The sequence below is a fragment of the Bidens hawaiensis genome, unplaced genomic scaffold (assembly GCF_021521415.1).
Source record: "Bidens hawaiensis isolate Kalapana, Puna unplaced genomic scaffold, B.hawaiensis_p1.1 tig00006913_1, whole genome shotgun sequence".
NCBI classification, from domain to species: domain Eukaryota; kingdom Viridiplantae; phylum Streptophyta; class Magnoliopsida; order Asterales; family Asteraceae; genus Bidens; species Bidens hawaiensis.
Window position 1 is genome coordinate 360,812 of NW_027491474.1, and position 15,009 is coordinate 375,820.

At 33.8% G+C, this 15,009-nt stretch overlaps 1 protein-coding gene and 1 long non-coding RNA gene across 2 annotated transcripts in view; one reads left to right on the forward strand and one right to left on the reverse strand.

Moving 5' to 3' along the window:
- Nucleotides 1-15,009, reverse strand: part of LOC143633908 (uncharacterized) — a 254,244-nt gene that overhangs the window by 32,359 nt on the left and 206,876 nt on the right. The window lies entirely within an intron of this gene.
- LOC143633851 (nudix hydrolase 16, mitochondrial-like) lies at nt 510-3,399 on the forward strand. The gene is made up of 4 exons (XM_077102076.1): nt 510-642; nt 751-883; nt 1,036-1,119; nt 2,909-3,399. The coding sequence occupies exons 1-4, from the start codon at nt 572-574 to the stop codon at nt 3,209-3,211; spliced, it is 591 nt and encodes a 196-aa protein (XP_076958191.1). The 5' UTR covers nt 510-571; the 3' UTR covers nt 3,212-3,399.

Sequence of the window (15,009 nt, forward strand, 5' to 3'; positions counted from 1 at the left end):
ACCAAAATCGTCGTAATGGGTCGGTTATGGTTATCCATTAACCAATATATCGGTTATGGCTATGAAATTTGCTCAAAATCGCCCCGTGCATACCCTTGGTTTTTATACATGAATATCAAGGTTCCCAATAAAACCTATACATATTCCAAATTGGTATAAAATACCGAAATACCTGTATCCGTACCCATAAATACCAAATACTAAAATTCTAAAATTTTGGTGTCTATACCCGTACCAAATACACCGACCCGACTCGACTCGATTTAATTTGGATCCAAACACACGCAAGAAGTCTGAAATCTGCGATCCATTAACCCTCTTTTGTGTGTCTATCATATCTCCTAACACCCTTTCTTCCGTAGCAAGAAACCGAAACAGGGATCAATGGCGGCAGCATTGTGAACGAAAAACAATCGGAATCTGAATCTGAATCATTTTTGGTGGGTTTTGAGAAAAACAACAACTGCTTTTGTTTGATTGATTATTGAAGTGGGTATAACAGCAGCAAACCATCGATCAGATAATGATAAGTTAGGTTAGTTTTTGAATGAATTGATTGATTGATAGTGAGATGTTTGAATTGGTGGCCCGCACTGGTCGTCATCATCAGCGTTATGAATCCGGCTGCCGTCTCATTGCCGGGTCAGTATTATTATATATAATATACCCCTTCATTTTCAATTTCCCCAAATTCTAGGGTTAGGGTTCATAATAGTAATAATAATAATTATTGAATCGATTGATTTGCAGGTGTATTCCCTACAGGTTTCGACGATACTCTGAAGAAGACAACAGTAACAACAAATCTGATAATAATATTAAGAAGATTGTTGAGGTCTTGATGATCAACTCCACTAGTGGACCTGGTCTTTTGTTTCCAAAGGTATACACTTTTTATATTTTTATTTATTATTGATGGGCATTAAGTAGTGTTTGAATAAATGGCTTACTTGTTGTATGAAAATGGCATGAGTAGATCAGATGTTGTTTTAATAATAATAATAAGTACTCACAAACATAATCTTTAATGTTTAGGGTGGATGGGAAAATGACGAAACTGTCGAGGAAGCCGCTGCGCGTGAAGCGTTGGAAGAGGCTGGAGTTCGAGGGGAATTGATGGTGAGTTCAACGCTTCAATTTGCTTATACTTTATTGCTCTCTTGTTACAAAAGTGATTATTGTGTTGTCGATACGTGTATTAGGCTGCATGCTAAGTAGAGGGATTGGTAATGAAAACTTGTTATTTAGTTATTTCCGTTTGAAATAAGTAACTTCAAAGTTCAAACTGCTTATATGAAACAACTAATTTTACTCATGAATAACTAGATAAGCAGTTTGGATTGGCAATCCCATACACCAATAAAACAACTTATTGTCGCATCAAAATTCAATATTTAGAGAACAGTTTTATACACTAACTGTTAGAAGATTTGTTTCTCAGCTTGTTGCTGAGTAGTTTTGTACTTTTGTTCCCCTGTGGTTGGAAGTTATATAAGCCTTGCTCTTATATAGTTTTTTTTCCTACTTATTATCTCATGATGCTTGTTATCTAATTTAAATTTTTCTACAAGTTAGCTATGAACAATGTATGAATCGATGCGAGACCTGACTTATGATTCATACTTTTTGCATGGGTTGATTTGGGTAAAATAAAATGAAAATTGAATGTTAGGATCAATCCGACCTTACCGTACAAAAATTCTTTGTTTTTATCCCCTGTGATTGAAATCAGTAACTAGGGACCATGTCACCATGGAATTATCTTCTTATGGGGTGTTTGTTAATTTGATGTATGATTTTATGTTGGTGAATAATGAGAACCATGTTTCGACATTTTTGTAAAAAAAGTGTGAAACTGGAGTAAAAGCTCTTTAAAATTAGATTAAAAGAATGAAGAAATAGGTAACTTATAGTTTTCTCTTACATAGTTGGTATTTTTGGTAGCAACCTCATATGACTTGCTGCACGAAACTAAAATGAACCTTACATTTTTTCTGGATTATAGCAACTATACTTTACATTAGGCACAAAATAGAAACCAACTAACAGTTGCTGGTGTGGCAGGGGAACTGGTTGATGCCATCTCAGGGTCATCAGATTCCATGTATGCAAAGTATTGTTTGTGGCAAACAAAAAAAATGTTATATGCAAGTTTGAAAAAGATGATTTTTTTAAAATACATATTTGGAAAAAATACTTGCTAAATGTCACCATAGAAGCCCACTAAAAGTATGAATTAGATGTCACAACGAGCAGTTTTGGAAAAGTTAACTTAAAATGACATACTATTGGTTGAACAGGCCAATCGTTGATGCAATGGGTGATAAAAGTTTAACTTGGTTGCTAAAATCGGCAACAAAATGTAGATTTGCTTCTAATTTAAAAATTGATTGCTATAATCAGAAAAAAGAGTTGCAAGTTTTTCTGTATCATGCAGTTTGCCCTAATTGAAAGCAGAATTCGTTTTATAAACTGAGTAGTCGAATAATTAGTTTGATGTTGAATTTGCTTGAAGATGATAAGTTGTTGTGTGCGGTATGCTATTATTTCAGAATTCAGTGACGTATATATGATGCAGTTAGCTGTATGCTGTTTGGTTTATTATTTCCTTTCTATATTCTATTCTTTAGGGTTATTTATGAAAAAAAGAGAACTCTATGTATTTTACTGAATATACAGTTTAGTCCATAAACTATGTTCCTGATTGATTAAGTCCTCAGTTTAAGATGCGCAGTTTCGTCTCTGATTTTAAAACAAGATAAACAAACTATAAGGGACTTACTCGGTAAATCGAAATGTTAAGTTTGAGGAATTAACCAGTCACAAGGTTTATATATTTTTGAATAAAAAAAGGTTCAGGACTTTGACTTGATTCACATAACCCATTATTGGATTATTTTGTTTCCAGCATTTTTTGGGCCACTACCATTTCAAAAGCAAAACACTACAAGATGAATTTAGCCCAGAAGGCAGGTGTCGGGCCGCAATGTTTGCACTATTTGTGAAAGAAGAATTGGATTCATGGCCTGAACAGAGCCGCCGGGTCAGAACTTGGGTCACAGTTCCTGAAGCGGTTCAGTGCTGCAGGCACTCATGGATGCGGGAGGCTCTAGAAAACGGATTCAACAAATGGAGCGCTGATGGTATGGTTCGAACCATGAAGGCTACAAATAACCAATTGGATGCTTGTGATGGTGACAACTCTAACTAGGTCCTATATAGGTGCACTAGGTGAAAGAAAAAAAAATGATTTTGAAGCTTTTTGTTCTTATTTACAAGTTTCTTGTTTTAGATGTCAAGAAGGTACATTGCAGTTTGTACTGATTTTAACTGTTTGGTTGAATTTTATGAGTTTTAAGACTAGTTGACAGTTGAAAATTTTAACTTCCCTTTTGTCCCTGTTTTCATCTTTTTTTAGGATAATGCATGTTAAGGTTAAAATCTGGCGTTCGTTTTCACTTTCGCATCACAGTGACTTGTAAATGGGAGATATTTTATTAGCATATAGGTATTTTTAGGCCCCCCCTGGACGCCCCCCATATGAGCCTGGGTACAAGGGTTTACAAGATGGGGATTCGTGGGTTCACGAACCCGTTCCAAGAGGTGGGAAGGTGGGGGAAAGATGGATGTGGGTGCCCCCATCCCTTCCAAGATGAAAGAGGTTGAAAATGATGAAAAGAGGTGGCAAATTTCAATCGGTTGGGTCAAGGGTTGGAGTGGGTTCAAGTGGCGAACACACCGTCCCCCTTAGAGTAATATTAACGTAATGTTTGAATCATTAGCGTCATCGACCTACACATTTTATTACGGGGATACATGTACCAATACGCAGAATGATAACCATGTACCGGGACAACTATACTCAATGTCCAATGGACAAGTAACACCCACAAAATTATCATAGGAAAGGAATTCGACCTTTACCTAATCGACAAATCATATTGAATGTAAACTTTTTCCAAACCCGATCATATGCCACTTTACTTGCTTTCTTAAACATCTATCCGGTGTCGCTTAATCCAGCATATTAGGCCTATTAGCAGACTTGAAACCGAAATCCAAATCCAAATCCCTTGTGTTTAGGTTTATACAAAAATCCAATGATTTCCCAACCAAGTTTAGTTTATTAAACCTTCTATGTATATTTAATCACGTTTAATTTATTAATATTCTACTTGTGACTTAAAAAGTTCTAAAAAAATTTGTTAAGTTTTTTAATTTACAATATACATTGACATAAAAGCATCCACAATAAGGATGATTTTTAGTGTGTTCTTATTAATGCCACAAGGCACCTGCCTATTAATCAAAACATTTCTCTTACTTGTCCCACTTACAACCTTTTAAAAAATCATTTCTCTCTGTTTTTTCGTCGCTCTCGAATATATGTTTCTGGGTGTTTTTATGAAAGAACAAAACCTCAGTCTCTAACATTCACGTTACCCTTTCTTTCCTCCACCTTCCTCACGCGCGCGCGCTTTCTCTCTCTCCTTTAAAAACATAAAGAACATTCTATTTTGAATGCTCTGAGTATATTTTTACTGTACAACGAATTAGGAACGCTTATATATTTTAAATGTTTATAATAAAATACAATTATGGAGATGTGACATAATTTAAATTTGTGGTTCATAGACAGCAAGCAATAGAAAATTGGAGGTTCATGATGTCATCCTCAGTATATAAGCATATGTCACAAATATGCCGTTCATATATTGAAGTCCAACAAATATATTGCTACTTGTTAAGTTTGAGGAATTAATTAAAAAGTGTTATAATGTTACTATAAGATTAGCAATTATTCCTTAAACTTGAAGAGTTGAGAAAACAAGAACGTAAGAGATATATATTTAGTAACTCCTTTGATTGTATGTCACTTATTGTTACAAATATAAGATATATATACACACTTTACATTCACTATTTGGGGGACAAACGTATATGATTGCTTTGAAAAAAACGGTCATCAAAAACATGGATGAATTATTGTTGAAAAAGTGGTCATCCAAAAAGTGAAAGCGTCGGTGGATTTATAACAGATGAATTATTGTTGAAAAAGTGGTCATCCAAAAAGTGAAAGCGTCGGTGGATTCATAACACTCCCCCTTGGATGACACATTTTCAAAACTTCGGGATATTGAATTACTGCCTCATTAAAAACCTTGCTAAAGAAAAACCCAATGGGAAAAAAACTTTAGCTAAGGGAAAAAGAGTACAGTATATAGCTCCCCCTCAAATTGCAGGTCGTTACATTGTTCGTACATGGCGCATACCAATATCATGAACATGTTTCCTGAATGTTGCTGTGGGAAGTGCTTTTGTGAAAAGATCAGCTGAGTTGTTGCTGGACTGGACATATCTCATTTCAACCTGATTGTCTTTAATAAGGTCTCGAGTATACTCAAAGTATCTTGGTGGTATATGCTTTGTTCTGTCACTTTTGATATATCCTTCCTTCATTTGCGAGACACAAGCTGCATTATCTTCATAGATAGGAGTTGGAATTCGATCTTTCTCTAGTCCACAAGAAATCAATATGTGTCGTGACATAGATCTTAACCATACACATTCTCTTGAAGCTTCATGCAATGCAATGACTTCAGCATGATTTGAAGATGTTGCAGTGAGTGTTTGTTTCTGAGAACGCCATGAAATCGCAGTTCCTCCATTCTTAAATACATATCCAGTTTGAGATTTTGCTTTATGGGGATCAGATAAATAACCTGCATCTGCATAACCAACTAACCCTTCTTTTGAATCGTTAGGATAAAATAAACCTAAATCAACAGTTCCTTTTAAATACCGAAAAATATGTTTAATGCCATTCCAATGTCTTTTAGTAGGGGATGAACTGAATCTTGCCAATAAATTAACTGCAAAAGAAATGTCAGGTCTTGTACAGTTAATAAGATACATAAGTGCTCCAATTGCACTGAGATATGGTACTTCGGGACCAAGAATCTCTTCATTATCTTCGCAATGACGAAATGGATCATTGTCAACATTGAGTGATCTAACAACCATCGGTGTGCTTAAAGGATTTGCTTTGTCCATATTGAAACGTTTTAAGAGTTTCTCAGTATAAGTTGACTGATGCACAAGTATTCCATTATGCATATGCTCAATTTGTAAACCAAGACAATATTTGGATTTTCCAAGATCTTTCATTTCGAATTCTTTCTTTAAAAGAGCAATTGCTTCATTAATTTCTTTTTGTGTCCAAATTAAATTTAGATCGTCAACATACACAGCTATGATCACATATCCTGATGTTGTCTTCTTGATGAAGACACATGGACAAATAAGATTATTTGTGTATCATTTGCTTATCAAATAATCACTCAAACGATTGTACCACATCCTTCCAGATTGTTTCAGTCCATACAAGGATCTTTGTAATTTGATGGAATACATTTCCTTAGGCTTTGAGCTTATTGCATCGGAGAGTTTAAATCCTTCGGGAATTTTCATATAGATGTCACTATCTAGTGATCCATACAAGTAAGCTGTGACAACATCCATAAGGCGCATCTCTAAATTTTTAGAGACTGCTAAGCCGATTAAATATCTAAACGTAATAGCATCCATGACAGGAGAATACGTTTCTTCATAGTCAATTCCTGGCCTTTGAGAAAAACCTTGAGCTACAAGTCTTGCTTTATATCTTGTAACTTCATTTTTCTCATTTCGTTTTCTCACAAAAACCCATTTATATCCTACAGGTTTCATTGACTTTGGTGTAATGACAATAGGTCCAAAAACCTTTCGATTGTTTAGTGAGTTTAATTCAGCTTGCATAGCATCTTTCCATTTGTTCCAATCCTGTCGATTTTTACAATCATCTACAGATTTTGGTTCAGGGTCATCAATTTCTTCCATGATATCGCTTGCCACAGAATAAGAAAATATATCATCAATATTTTCCATTTCATCTCGATCCCACATTATATGTGATTTACCATAGTTTATTGACAATTCTTTATTGGAATCATTTGTTTCTTCCTGAGGAAATGTTATATCATTTATTCTTTCCTGAGGGAAGGTTTTGTCAATCATTCCTTCCTTAGGGTCAGTATCCTTCTCAGAACCCTTTCTTTTTCGAGGATTTTTATCCTTTGAACCGATTGGCCTTCCACGTTTTAAACGTTTTTGAGATTCATGAGGTGCATTATTATGGTTTTGCTTGCTTGGAATCTCAACTCGAGCTGGAGCATTAGCAGCTGGTATATGAGATTTAGTGACCCTGTTTATATCAGTAAATGCATCAGGTAACTGATTTGCAATTTCTTGTAGATGTATTATTTTTTGAACCTCTGTCTCACTTTGTTTTGATCTTGGGTCTAGGTGTTACAATGATGGCACACACCATGATATATCTCTTTCTTGCTTTTTCATTTCTCCCCCTAATGTCGGGAACATTGTCTCGTTAAAATGACAATCAGCAAAACGTGCTGTAAATACATCACCTGTTAAAGGTTCAAGGTATCTTATGATCGAAGATGTTTCATATCCAACATATATTCCCAACCTTCTTTTGGGACCCATTTTTGTTTTGTGGTGGTGCAATAGGAACATACACAGCACAACCAAAAATTCTAAGATGAGAGATATTTGGCTCATTTTCATAAACAAGTCGTGTGGGAGAGTATTTATGATTTGCACTTGGTCTCACGCGGATTAATGATCCAGCATGCATAATTGCATGACCCCAAATAGAAACAGAGAGTTTTGTCCTCATTATTAATGGTCTAGCTATTAGCTGTAGGCGTTTGATCAACGACTCTGCTAAGCCATTTTGTGTGTGTACATGAGCAACAGGGTGTTCTACAACAATCCCCACAGACATGCAATAATCATCAAAAGCATGTGATGTAAATTCTCCCGCATTATCAAGCCTTACTCTTTTAATGGTATAATCCGGAAAATGTGCACGTAATTTGATAATTTGAGCAAGAAATTTTGCAAAAGCAACATTACGAGTCGATAATAAAGAGATATTAGACCATCTGCTGGATGCGTCTATTAAGACCATGAAGTATCTAAATGGTCCACATGGTGGATGAATTGGTCCACATATGTCACCTTGAATTCTTTCAAGAAACATTGGTGTTTCTTTATCGACTTTTAATGGCGAAGGCCTTGTAATTAATTTTCCAAGAGAACAAGATGTACATTGAGGCATTTTATCTATTTTGTGGATCTTTTGACCTTTCAGTGGATGCCCATGTGTATTTTCAATGATCCTTTTCATCATTGTGGATCCTGGATGGCCTAATCTGTCATGCCATAAGTTTATGATACCAGAATCGCAACAATTTTCTTTGACTGCCATATGTGCTTGAGGCACATTTATATATGTATAATGCAAACCAGAATGGAGCATTGGCAATTTTTCCAATATTTGATCTTTGCTTATGATATGCAAATATTTTTCTTTACTAACAGTCATTGACTGAGTATCATATCCATTATGATATATGTTTCTGAAACTCAACAAATTTCTTGTTGATTTTGGGGAAAATAAAGCATTTTTTATTTTGAGCTTTGTACCATTTGGTAATGCTAAATTAGCTTTTCCCACTCCTTCTATCAAGTTTGTAGGACCTGATATTGTATTGATGATCCCTTTTGTTGGTTTCAGTTTATAAAAATATTTTTTAGATCTAAGTATAGTATATGCGTGGCTCCACTATCCGCTATACATATATCTTCTTCATTTGTTTGATCTTGTGCTCCGGTGATTTTCATTTTAAATCTTGAAAAATATTAAGAAAAAAAAATAAGTGTATAACGAAGACATATGATATTTTAATAAGAACTTTAATTGAAACACAAGTAGTACATGAAAGAGAAACCACATAATTAAAGATAATGAGAACACACTTAATAATTGCATCTAATTATAGTAGTCAAGCAACTTTGTTTCAAAGTTCCATCCCAAAGTCTTCAACGCTCTGCTCAGCATTGATATTATTAAAGTTATCAACATGGTTCACTTCTTTCTCTTTTCCTTTTAGAGAGGCTTGGTACAGTTCACACAGATATGGAGCTGTGCGACAAGCCTTTGCCCAGTGGTTTGTACTTCCACATCTAAAACATGAAGTGCCATTGTTTTCGGACCTACCAGCTTCATTCCATTTATTTTGGTGGTTGGAATTGGTATTGTGTGGGACATGATAATTATTGGCTCTCTGGTTACGACCACGACCACGGCCACGACCACGACCGTAAGAGTTATTGTTCCATTTGAATGGATGCTTACGATCATTAAAATGCCTTTTGTCAAAATGACCACGTCCACGTCCACGGCCTCGTCCTCGACTTTGTTCCCATTTATGATCAGAATTTTTATGAGAACTTTTGTGAGCAACATGTGCTTCTGGTATTGCTAATGAACCCGTGGGACGAGATTGATGATTTTTCATCAATAATTCATTATTTTTTTCGGCTACAAGGAGTAATGCATTTAGATCAGAGTATCTCTTAAAATTCTGCAAACAATAATGTGTTTGCAAGTTTATATTTGATGCATGAAACGTGAAGAAAGTTTTCTCTAACTTTTCTTCCTCTGTTACGGGATACCCACAAAATTCTAGCTTTGAACAAATTCGGTATAAAGCAGAGGTGTAATCATTTACCCTCTTAAAATCTTGGAACCTAAGACTGTTCCATTCATCTCTAGAAGTAGGAAGTAAAACTTCCTTTAGATGACCGAATCTGCTTTTCAAATCTTCCCATATCATATATGGGTTATCATAATTAAAATACTCATGCTGTAGTAATTCATCAATATGTTTATGGATGAAAACATCAGCTCTTGCTTTATCCTGGTCAGAGCAATCATTGTATTCTTGGATTGCGTCTAACACATCCATAGATTTTAAATGTCTTTTGACATTTGCTGTCCAAGACATATAATTTTCTCCAGAAATGTTGAGTGCTGGGAATTCGAGTTTTGCTATATTTGACATTTTGTTGCTAAACATAATAGAGCAAATAATAAGATAAATATTAGAATCCATATATATCAATCAACAATGAGATACAATCCATTGGTAGAGCTATAAACATATAAAAGAAAAAGAAAATGCCGAAATCTTCAGATGGGAGATTAAAAATTAGAATGAGAAGTAGTATAAGCATTATAGTGACCAACATCAAAACCGGGTGAATCATTTTGAGAATTTTATCTTGGATAAATTTAATAAGAAGAATGTTTGTTGTAAATGAAATGGTGTTAATGATTGGTTATTTATAGTGGAAGTTTATAACCCATTTATAACGGTTATATTACCGTTTATAACGGTAACATTACCGTTTGTGTGTGTGTATATATATAATATATAATATTAATTATTTTAAAGTAAGATAATAAATAAGATATTAAATATAGTTTATTTTATAAAATATATAATTAGTATGCACAATAATAAGAATAGAATTGTTAGTGTAAATAAATCTAACTTCTAAAATAGTTATCAAATTTTAATAACAATGTTTTTACACATTATTGCTATTACTCAGTATATTGGTTAGTATATGTATATGCATAGATATATATCTAATGTACATAATTAAAGAAGTGTTTATGATGCTTATGTAGATACCTTTGTGTCTATTACCTTTCTTGGTTAGGATATAAGCGGCTCGTGCTGATAACGTGTTATAATGTTACTACAAGATTAGCAATTATTCCTTAAACTTGAAGAGTTGAAGAAAACAAGAACGTAAGAGATATATATTTAGTAACTCCTTTGATTGTATGTCACTTAGTGTTACAAATATAAGATATATATACACGCTTTGCATTCACTATTTGGGGGACAAACGTATATGATTGCTTTGAAAAAAACGGTCATAAAAAACATGGATGAATTATTGTTGAAAAAATGGTCATCCAAAAAGTGAAAGCGTCGGTGGATTCATAACAGATGAATTATTGTTGAAAAAGTGGTCATCCAAAAAGTGAAAGCGTCGGTGGATTCATAACAAAAAGTTATTTTTGGTTCAGTTTTTATATTCGAGTTACTTTAATAAATTCATCAACCCGTAATTTCACCAGTATTAATTTTCTTTTAAACATTCAAAATTTTATAGCAATATTAATTCATTCACCTTTTAATTTATTCTAATTTAAGTAAACACAAAGTGAAGCAATTAATTTTTTTTTCTTTTTTAATACAGAAAAACTTAATTGAATTAGACTTCGAACTTCAATTTTGCAATTCATGCAATGAGACATCAAACCCTACCCATAGCAACATCAACCTCTCCCTCTTGTGGTGTCATCATTGCCACCTTGGCCCCACTGCCGACGGCTAGCTACCACCTCCCCCCTCGCGCACTGTCATTATCTTTCAACAGAGCGGCTCAGCCTTTTTAAGTATCCAAAACGGATTCTAAACTAGGAACCCTTTCCAGCAAAATAAAATATATTTTATTCTTGTAACTTTAACACGTGAGAACATGATAACACATTTTTTTATATAATATTTCTCATATTCATGCAATTATAATAGAATGTTAAAGTTGCGACGCAAGAATAAATATGACGCAACCCTAAAAAATCGGGTGCCCTTGTGTATAATTATTTTTTTAGAGTCAAATTCATGCCTCTTGAGCACGAGAAATCATAAAAAGCTAAAAATATGAAGGTAATCAAATTCAGATCTTTGGATTAAGAGCCTCTCGACACTTTCCTGTTGGGTTGGTGTTACGTACATAAAAAAAATTTATGGTCGTTTGAGAAATTTATTATTTCCAACATAAATGTCGCACTAATATTATTATTTCATACACAGTTTTGCCAGTTAATCTGCTCCACATATATAACTAGATATAACTACATAAGATATATATGATATATAGATATATATGAACAAATTCTTGGTTCTAGAAAGCAACGTTACATTTAAACATGCATTCATGTGTAGGCGTGTAGCCACAAGCACCGTTCATAATATTGACACACGACAAAAAACTTATCTACAATTTGATGTTACATGCCCAACATAACATGAATCCCACGTCTTTGGGAAAAAAGTCTTTTGACTAATTTACAATTCTCATGTTGCTCACGATTGCTATTGTTGGACCAAATTGGTGATCATAGTACTATACTAGTGATTCGTTACTACGTACTCAGTTATAATTGATAACTAGTTATTTCTGATATTTATTTCGAAGAGTTATTTCCCATATAACTTTTCACCAATCATGCAAATTCAAAGCGAGAAATCTACCCGAGGCTCTAGCCGGCCCTTGGATCTCTTAGGGGTGTTTCCCATTTAAACCTCTCAGTCACTAGAAGGCTCCGCCCCGTTGAACCAACTGATTTAACGGTTGTTATAAATCATAATATTATCAAATAAGGGTGTACTTCACACCTTTAACTTGTGTATTGATGTTTACTATGGTTTCACTTTGTACTTAAGTAAATACAGTCACACTATATTAGCTCGATGAACACTAAAATCAACTACAAATTGTCTATGTTTATGTTTGTTTATAGAAGTAAGTTTAACTGTTGAACCCGTACATTGTGATATCCGATAAGTGTAGTTAGGTTTCCATAATATAAAATAATATTTAAAGGCTTAAGTCTCATTTTTCTTAACGATGTGTTAAGTAACTTTATACCGAAGCCCTTGTGTAAGAGAGTTTGAAATAGTATCCTTCGACTTTGCATTGCTTATTTACTCTCGTATTATGTCCATGTTAGATTTACGTGCCTCAACATTGCTACTGCCTAAAAATGCTAACACAGCTTTTAAATGAGACATGCCCAGTCGATCAATGGTGTTGGGTGCGGTGGTGGAGATTGCTTGTAAGACGCTTCATTGTGGTTGTGGTGTTGTAGCTACTAGCTAGTAACGGTGGTGATTACCGAGTCAAAGGAGAAAAGGGGGGAAAGTTACAGGTACAAGTGTGGCCCACAATTAATCTAAGAGTTTTTTTTCTTATTAATCCGACATGCTCACTTTTTATATAACTGAACAAATACAAAAACTAATGAAAATAATAATACTTAAAACATTATTGATAAGTTGATTTACTCGTTTTAGCACGTTGTCTTTTAAAACCTTTAAAATTCAAATATATGTCAGTTGAGAGAAATATTTATTGAAAACTAACACAAAACTATTAAAACTAAACTTAAAAGTGTAGGGTTGTGCGGGTTCCATTTCTCTTGATCCATATATATTTACTTTGCTTATTACTTTTATTAGCATAGGGGCATTTGGCCAACTCATAAAAACTTAATAGAAAAGTTAGCCTCCATTAATTAGAATGAGCATTTGTGTTACCATTTGTGTGAAAACAGAGACTATGAGTGTAATTTAAAAAAAAATATTTGAAAACTTAATGTAGAGGGACCAATCATATAAGTTACTCACACGCGCGCACATATATACACATATAAGAATTCTTGATAGAACCCAATTTTTATGAGATCACACAGAGCAAAATAACTACTATTTTCCAATCTTAAATATTTTAAAATGTAAAAAAATGGTTGAAATGCAAATTTTTTTTTAGTTATGAACATATTTTTGTTTATTAATAGAATCAGCATATTGCAAGTCATGCAAATATAACCTATATGATTTAAAGATGTATGTGTCAAGTTAGTCTAATGGTGTTTACGTGCATAACATGCATACGTGTCATAAAGAAGTAAAAAAATTTATAAATGAACAATGTTCAACACACTAAACGATTTAAGTTTATTGATTTTGTTTTCGCAATAATTTGGTGTTAGGTAATGAAACACGTTTTCAATACATATTGGGATGGGTTTATTAGAAAACACTAAATTATCATGAGAACAAAAGGAGTAAAGATAGCTAAATCATTTAGGTTTTTCTATCATCAGTTTATATATTTTAAAACTTTTACATACGAACTAATGTCTATGTTTACCAATTTGCTCATATTTTTTTCTCTTAAACGTTACCTATACATGCATAGCGCGCAAATATACCTTAAGCATTATATACACATTCCTACACATGTATTATGTGCAGGGTTTTATAAATAAACAAAAATTTTGTTTATATAGCTTTTAGAATATTAAATGAGACGAACACACATTGCAATTAATTTTGTGTAGATATTATGCGATATATACACACACGAGAGGCTGGATGCTTGGAACCAAAACTCTCTCCTTCACATATACCCACCAACCATCACATGTAACCTGCCAATAATTTCTATCTTAATTTTTCTACTTTTGTTTTCGAATCTTGTAAAAAAATGGAGAAGCAACCAACCATAAAACACGAAAAAAGCTCCCAAAAATCCAACAAGAAAACACCCGTTAAAGTTGTTTACATCTCTAACCCTATGCAGATCAAAGCCTCCCCATCTGAATTCCGAGCAGTCGTGCAACAATTTACCGGTCAATACGCTACCTTCCCACCATCCCATCAACTCCCCGGTGTTCTCAAGACCGATAACAACTTTAACCACCACCAACAAGAACAACGAATAGGCTGTCAAGACAAGTACTGGCAACGTAGCATGGATTCGAATATTTGTTATAACGAATCTCCAGAAGATGAAGCGGTCATGGATGATTTTATTATCCGCCCACAGAATATGCTGCTTGATGGTTATTCACCACTCTTGCCTTCAGACTTTGGATCTTGATATTATGGTTGGATTAATTCATGTACTATTGCATAATAAATCATTTGAAATATATATATATATATATATATATATATATATATATATATATATATATATATATAAAATGATGTGAGTTGAAGATGGATAATTTGTGTCGGCTACAAATTATACCACTAAAATCATTTTAACAAAATGACTAGCGTACAACAAGCTTATTCCAGTAGAGGTATTAGAAATGACTAGTATTAGAAATGATATGCTCTTTCTATAGACAAGCTCTAACGTGAGAATAAGTTTTTTTCTATAGTCTGGGCGACTTGCCACTCATCCCACTTTTAATGTTAGGATCTCTCTCTTTTAGTTGTAAGGTTA

Coding starts and splice junctions, on each gene's coding strand:
- LOC143633851 (XM_077102076.1), top strand. CDS start 572: ATGTTTGAATTGGTGGCCCGCACTGGTCGTCATCATCAGCGTTATGAA. Junction 884..1,035: donor CTGGTCTTTTGTTTCCAAAG/GTATACACTTTT, acceptor TTTAATGTTTAG/GGTGGATGGGAAAATGACGA. Junction 1,120..2,908: donor GAGTTCGAGGGGAATTGATG/GTGAGTTCAACG, acceptor TTTTGTTTCCAG/CATTTTTTGGGCCACTACCA.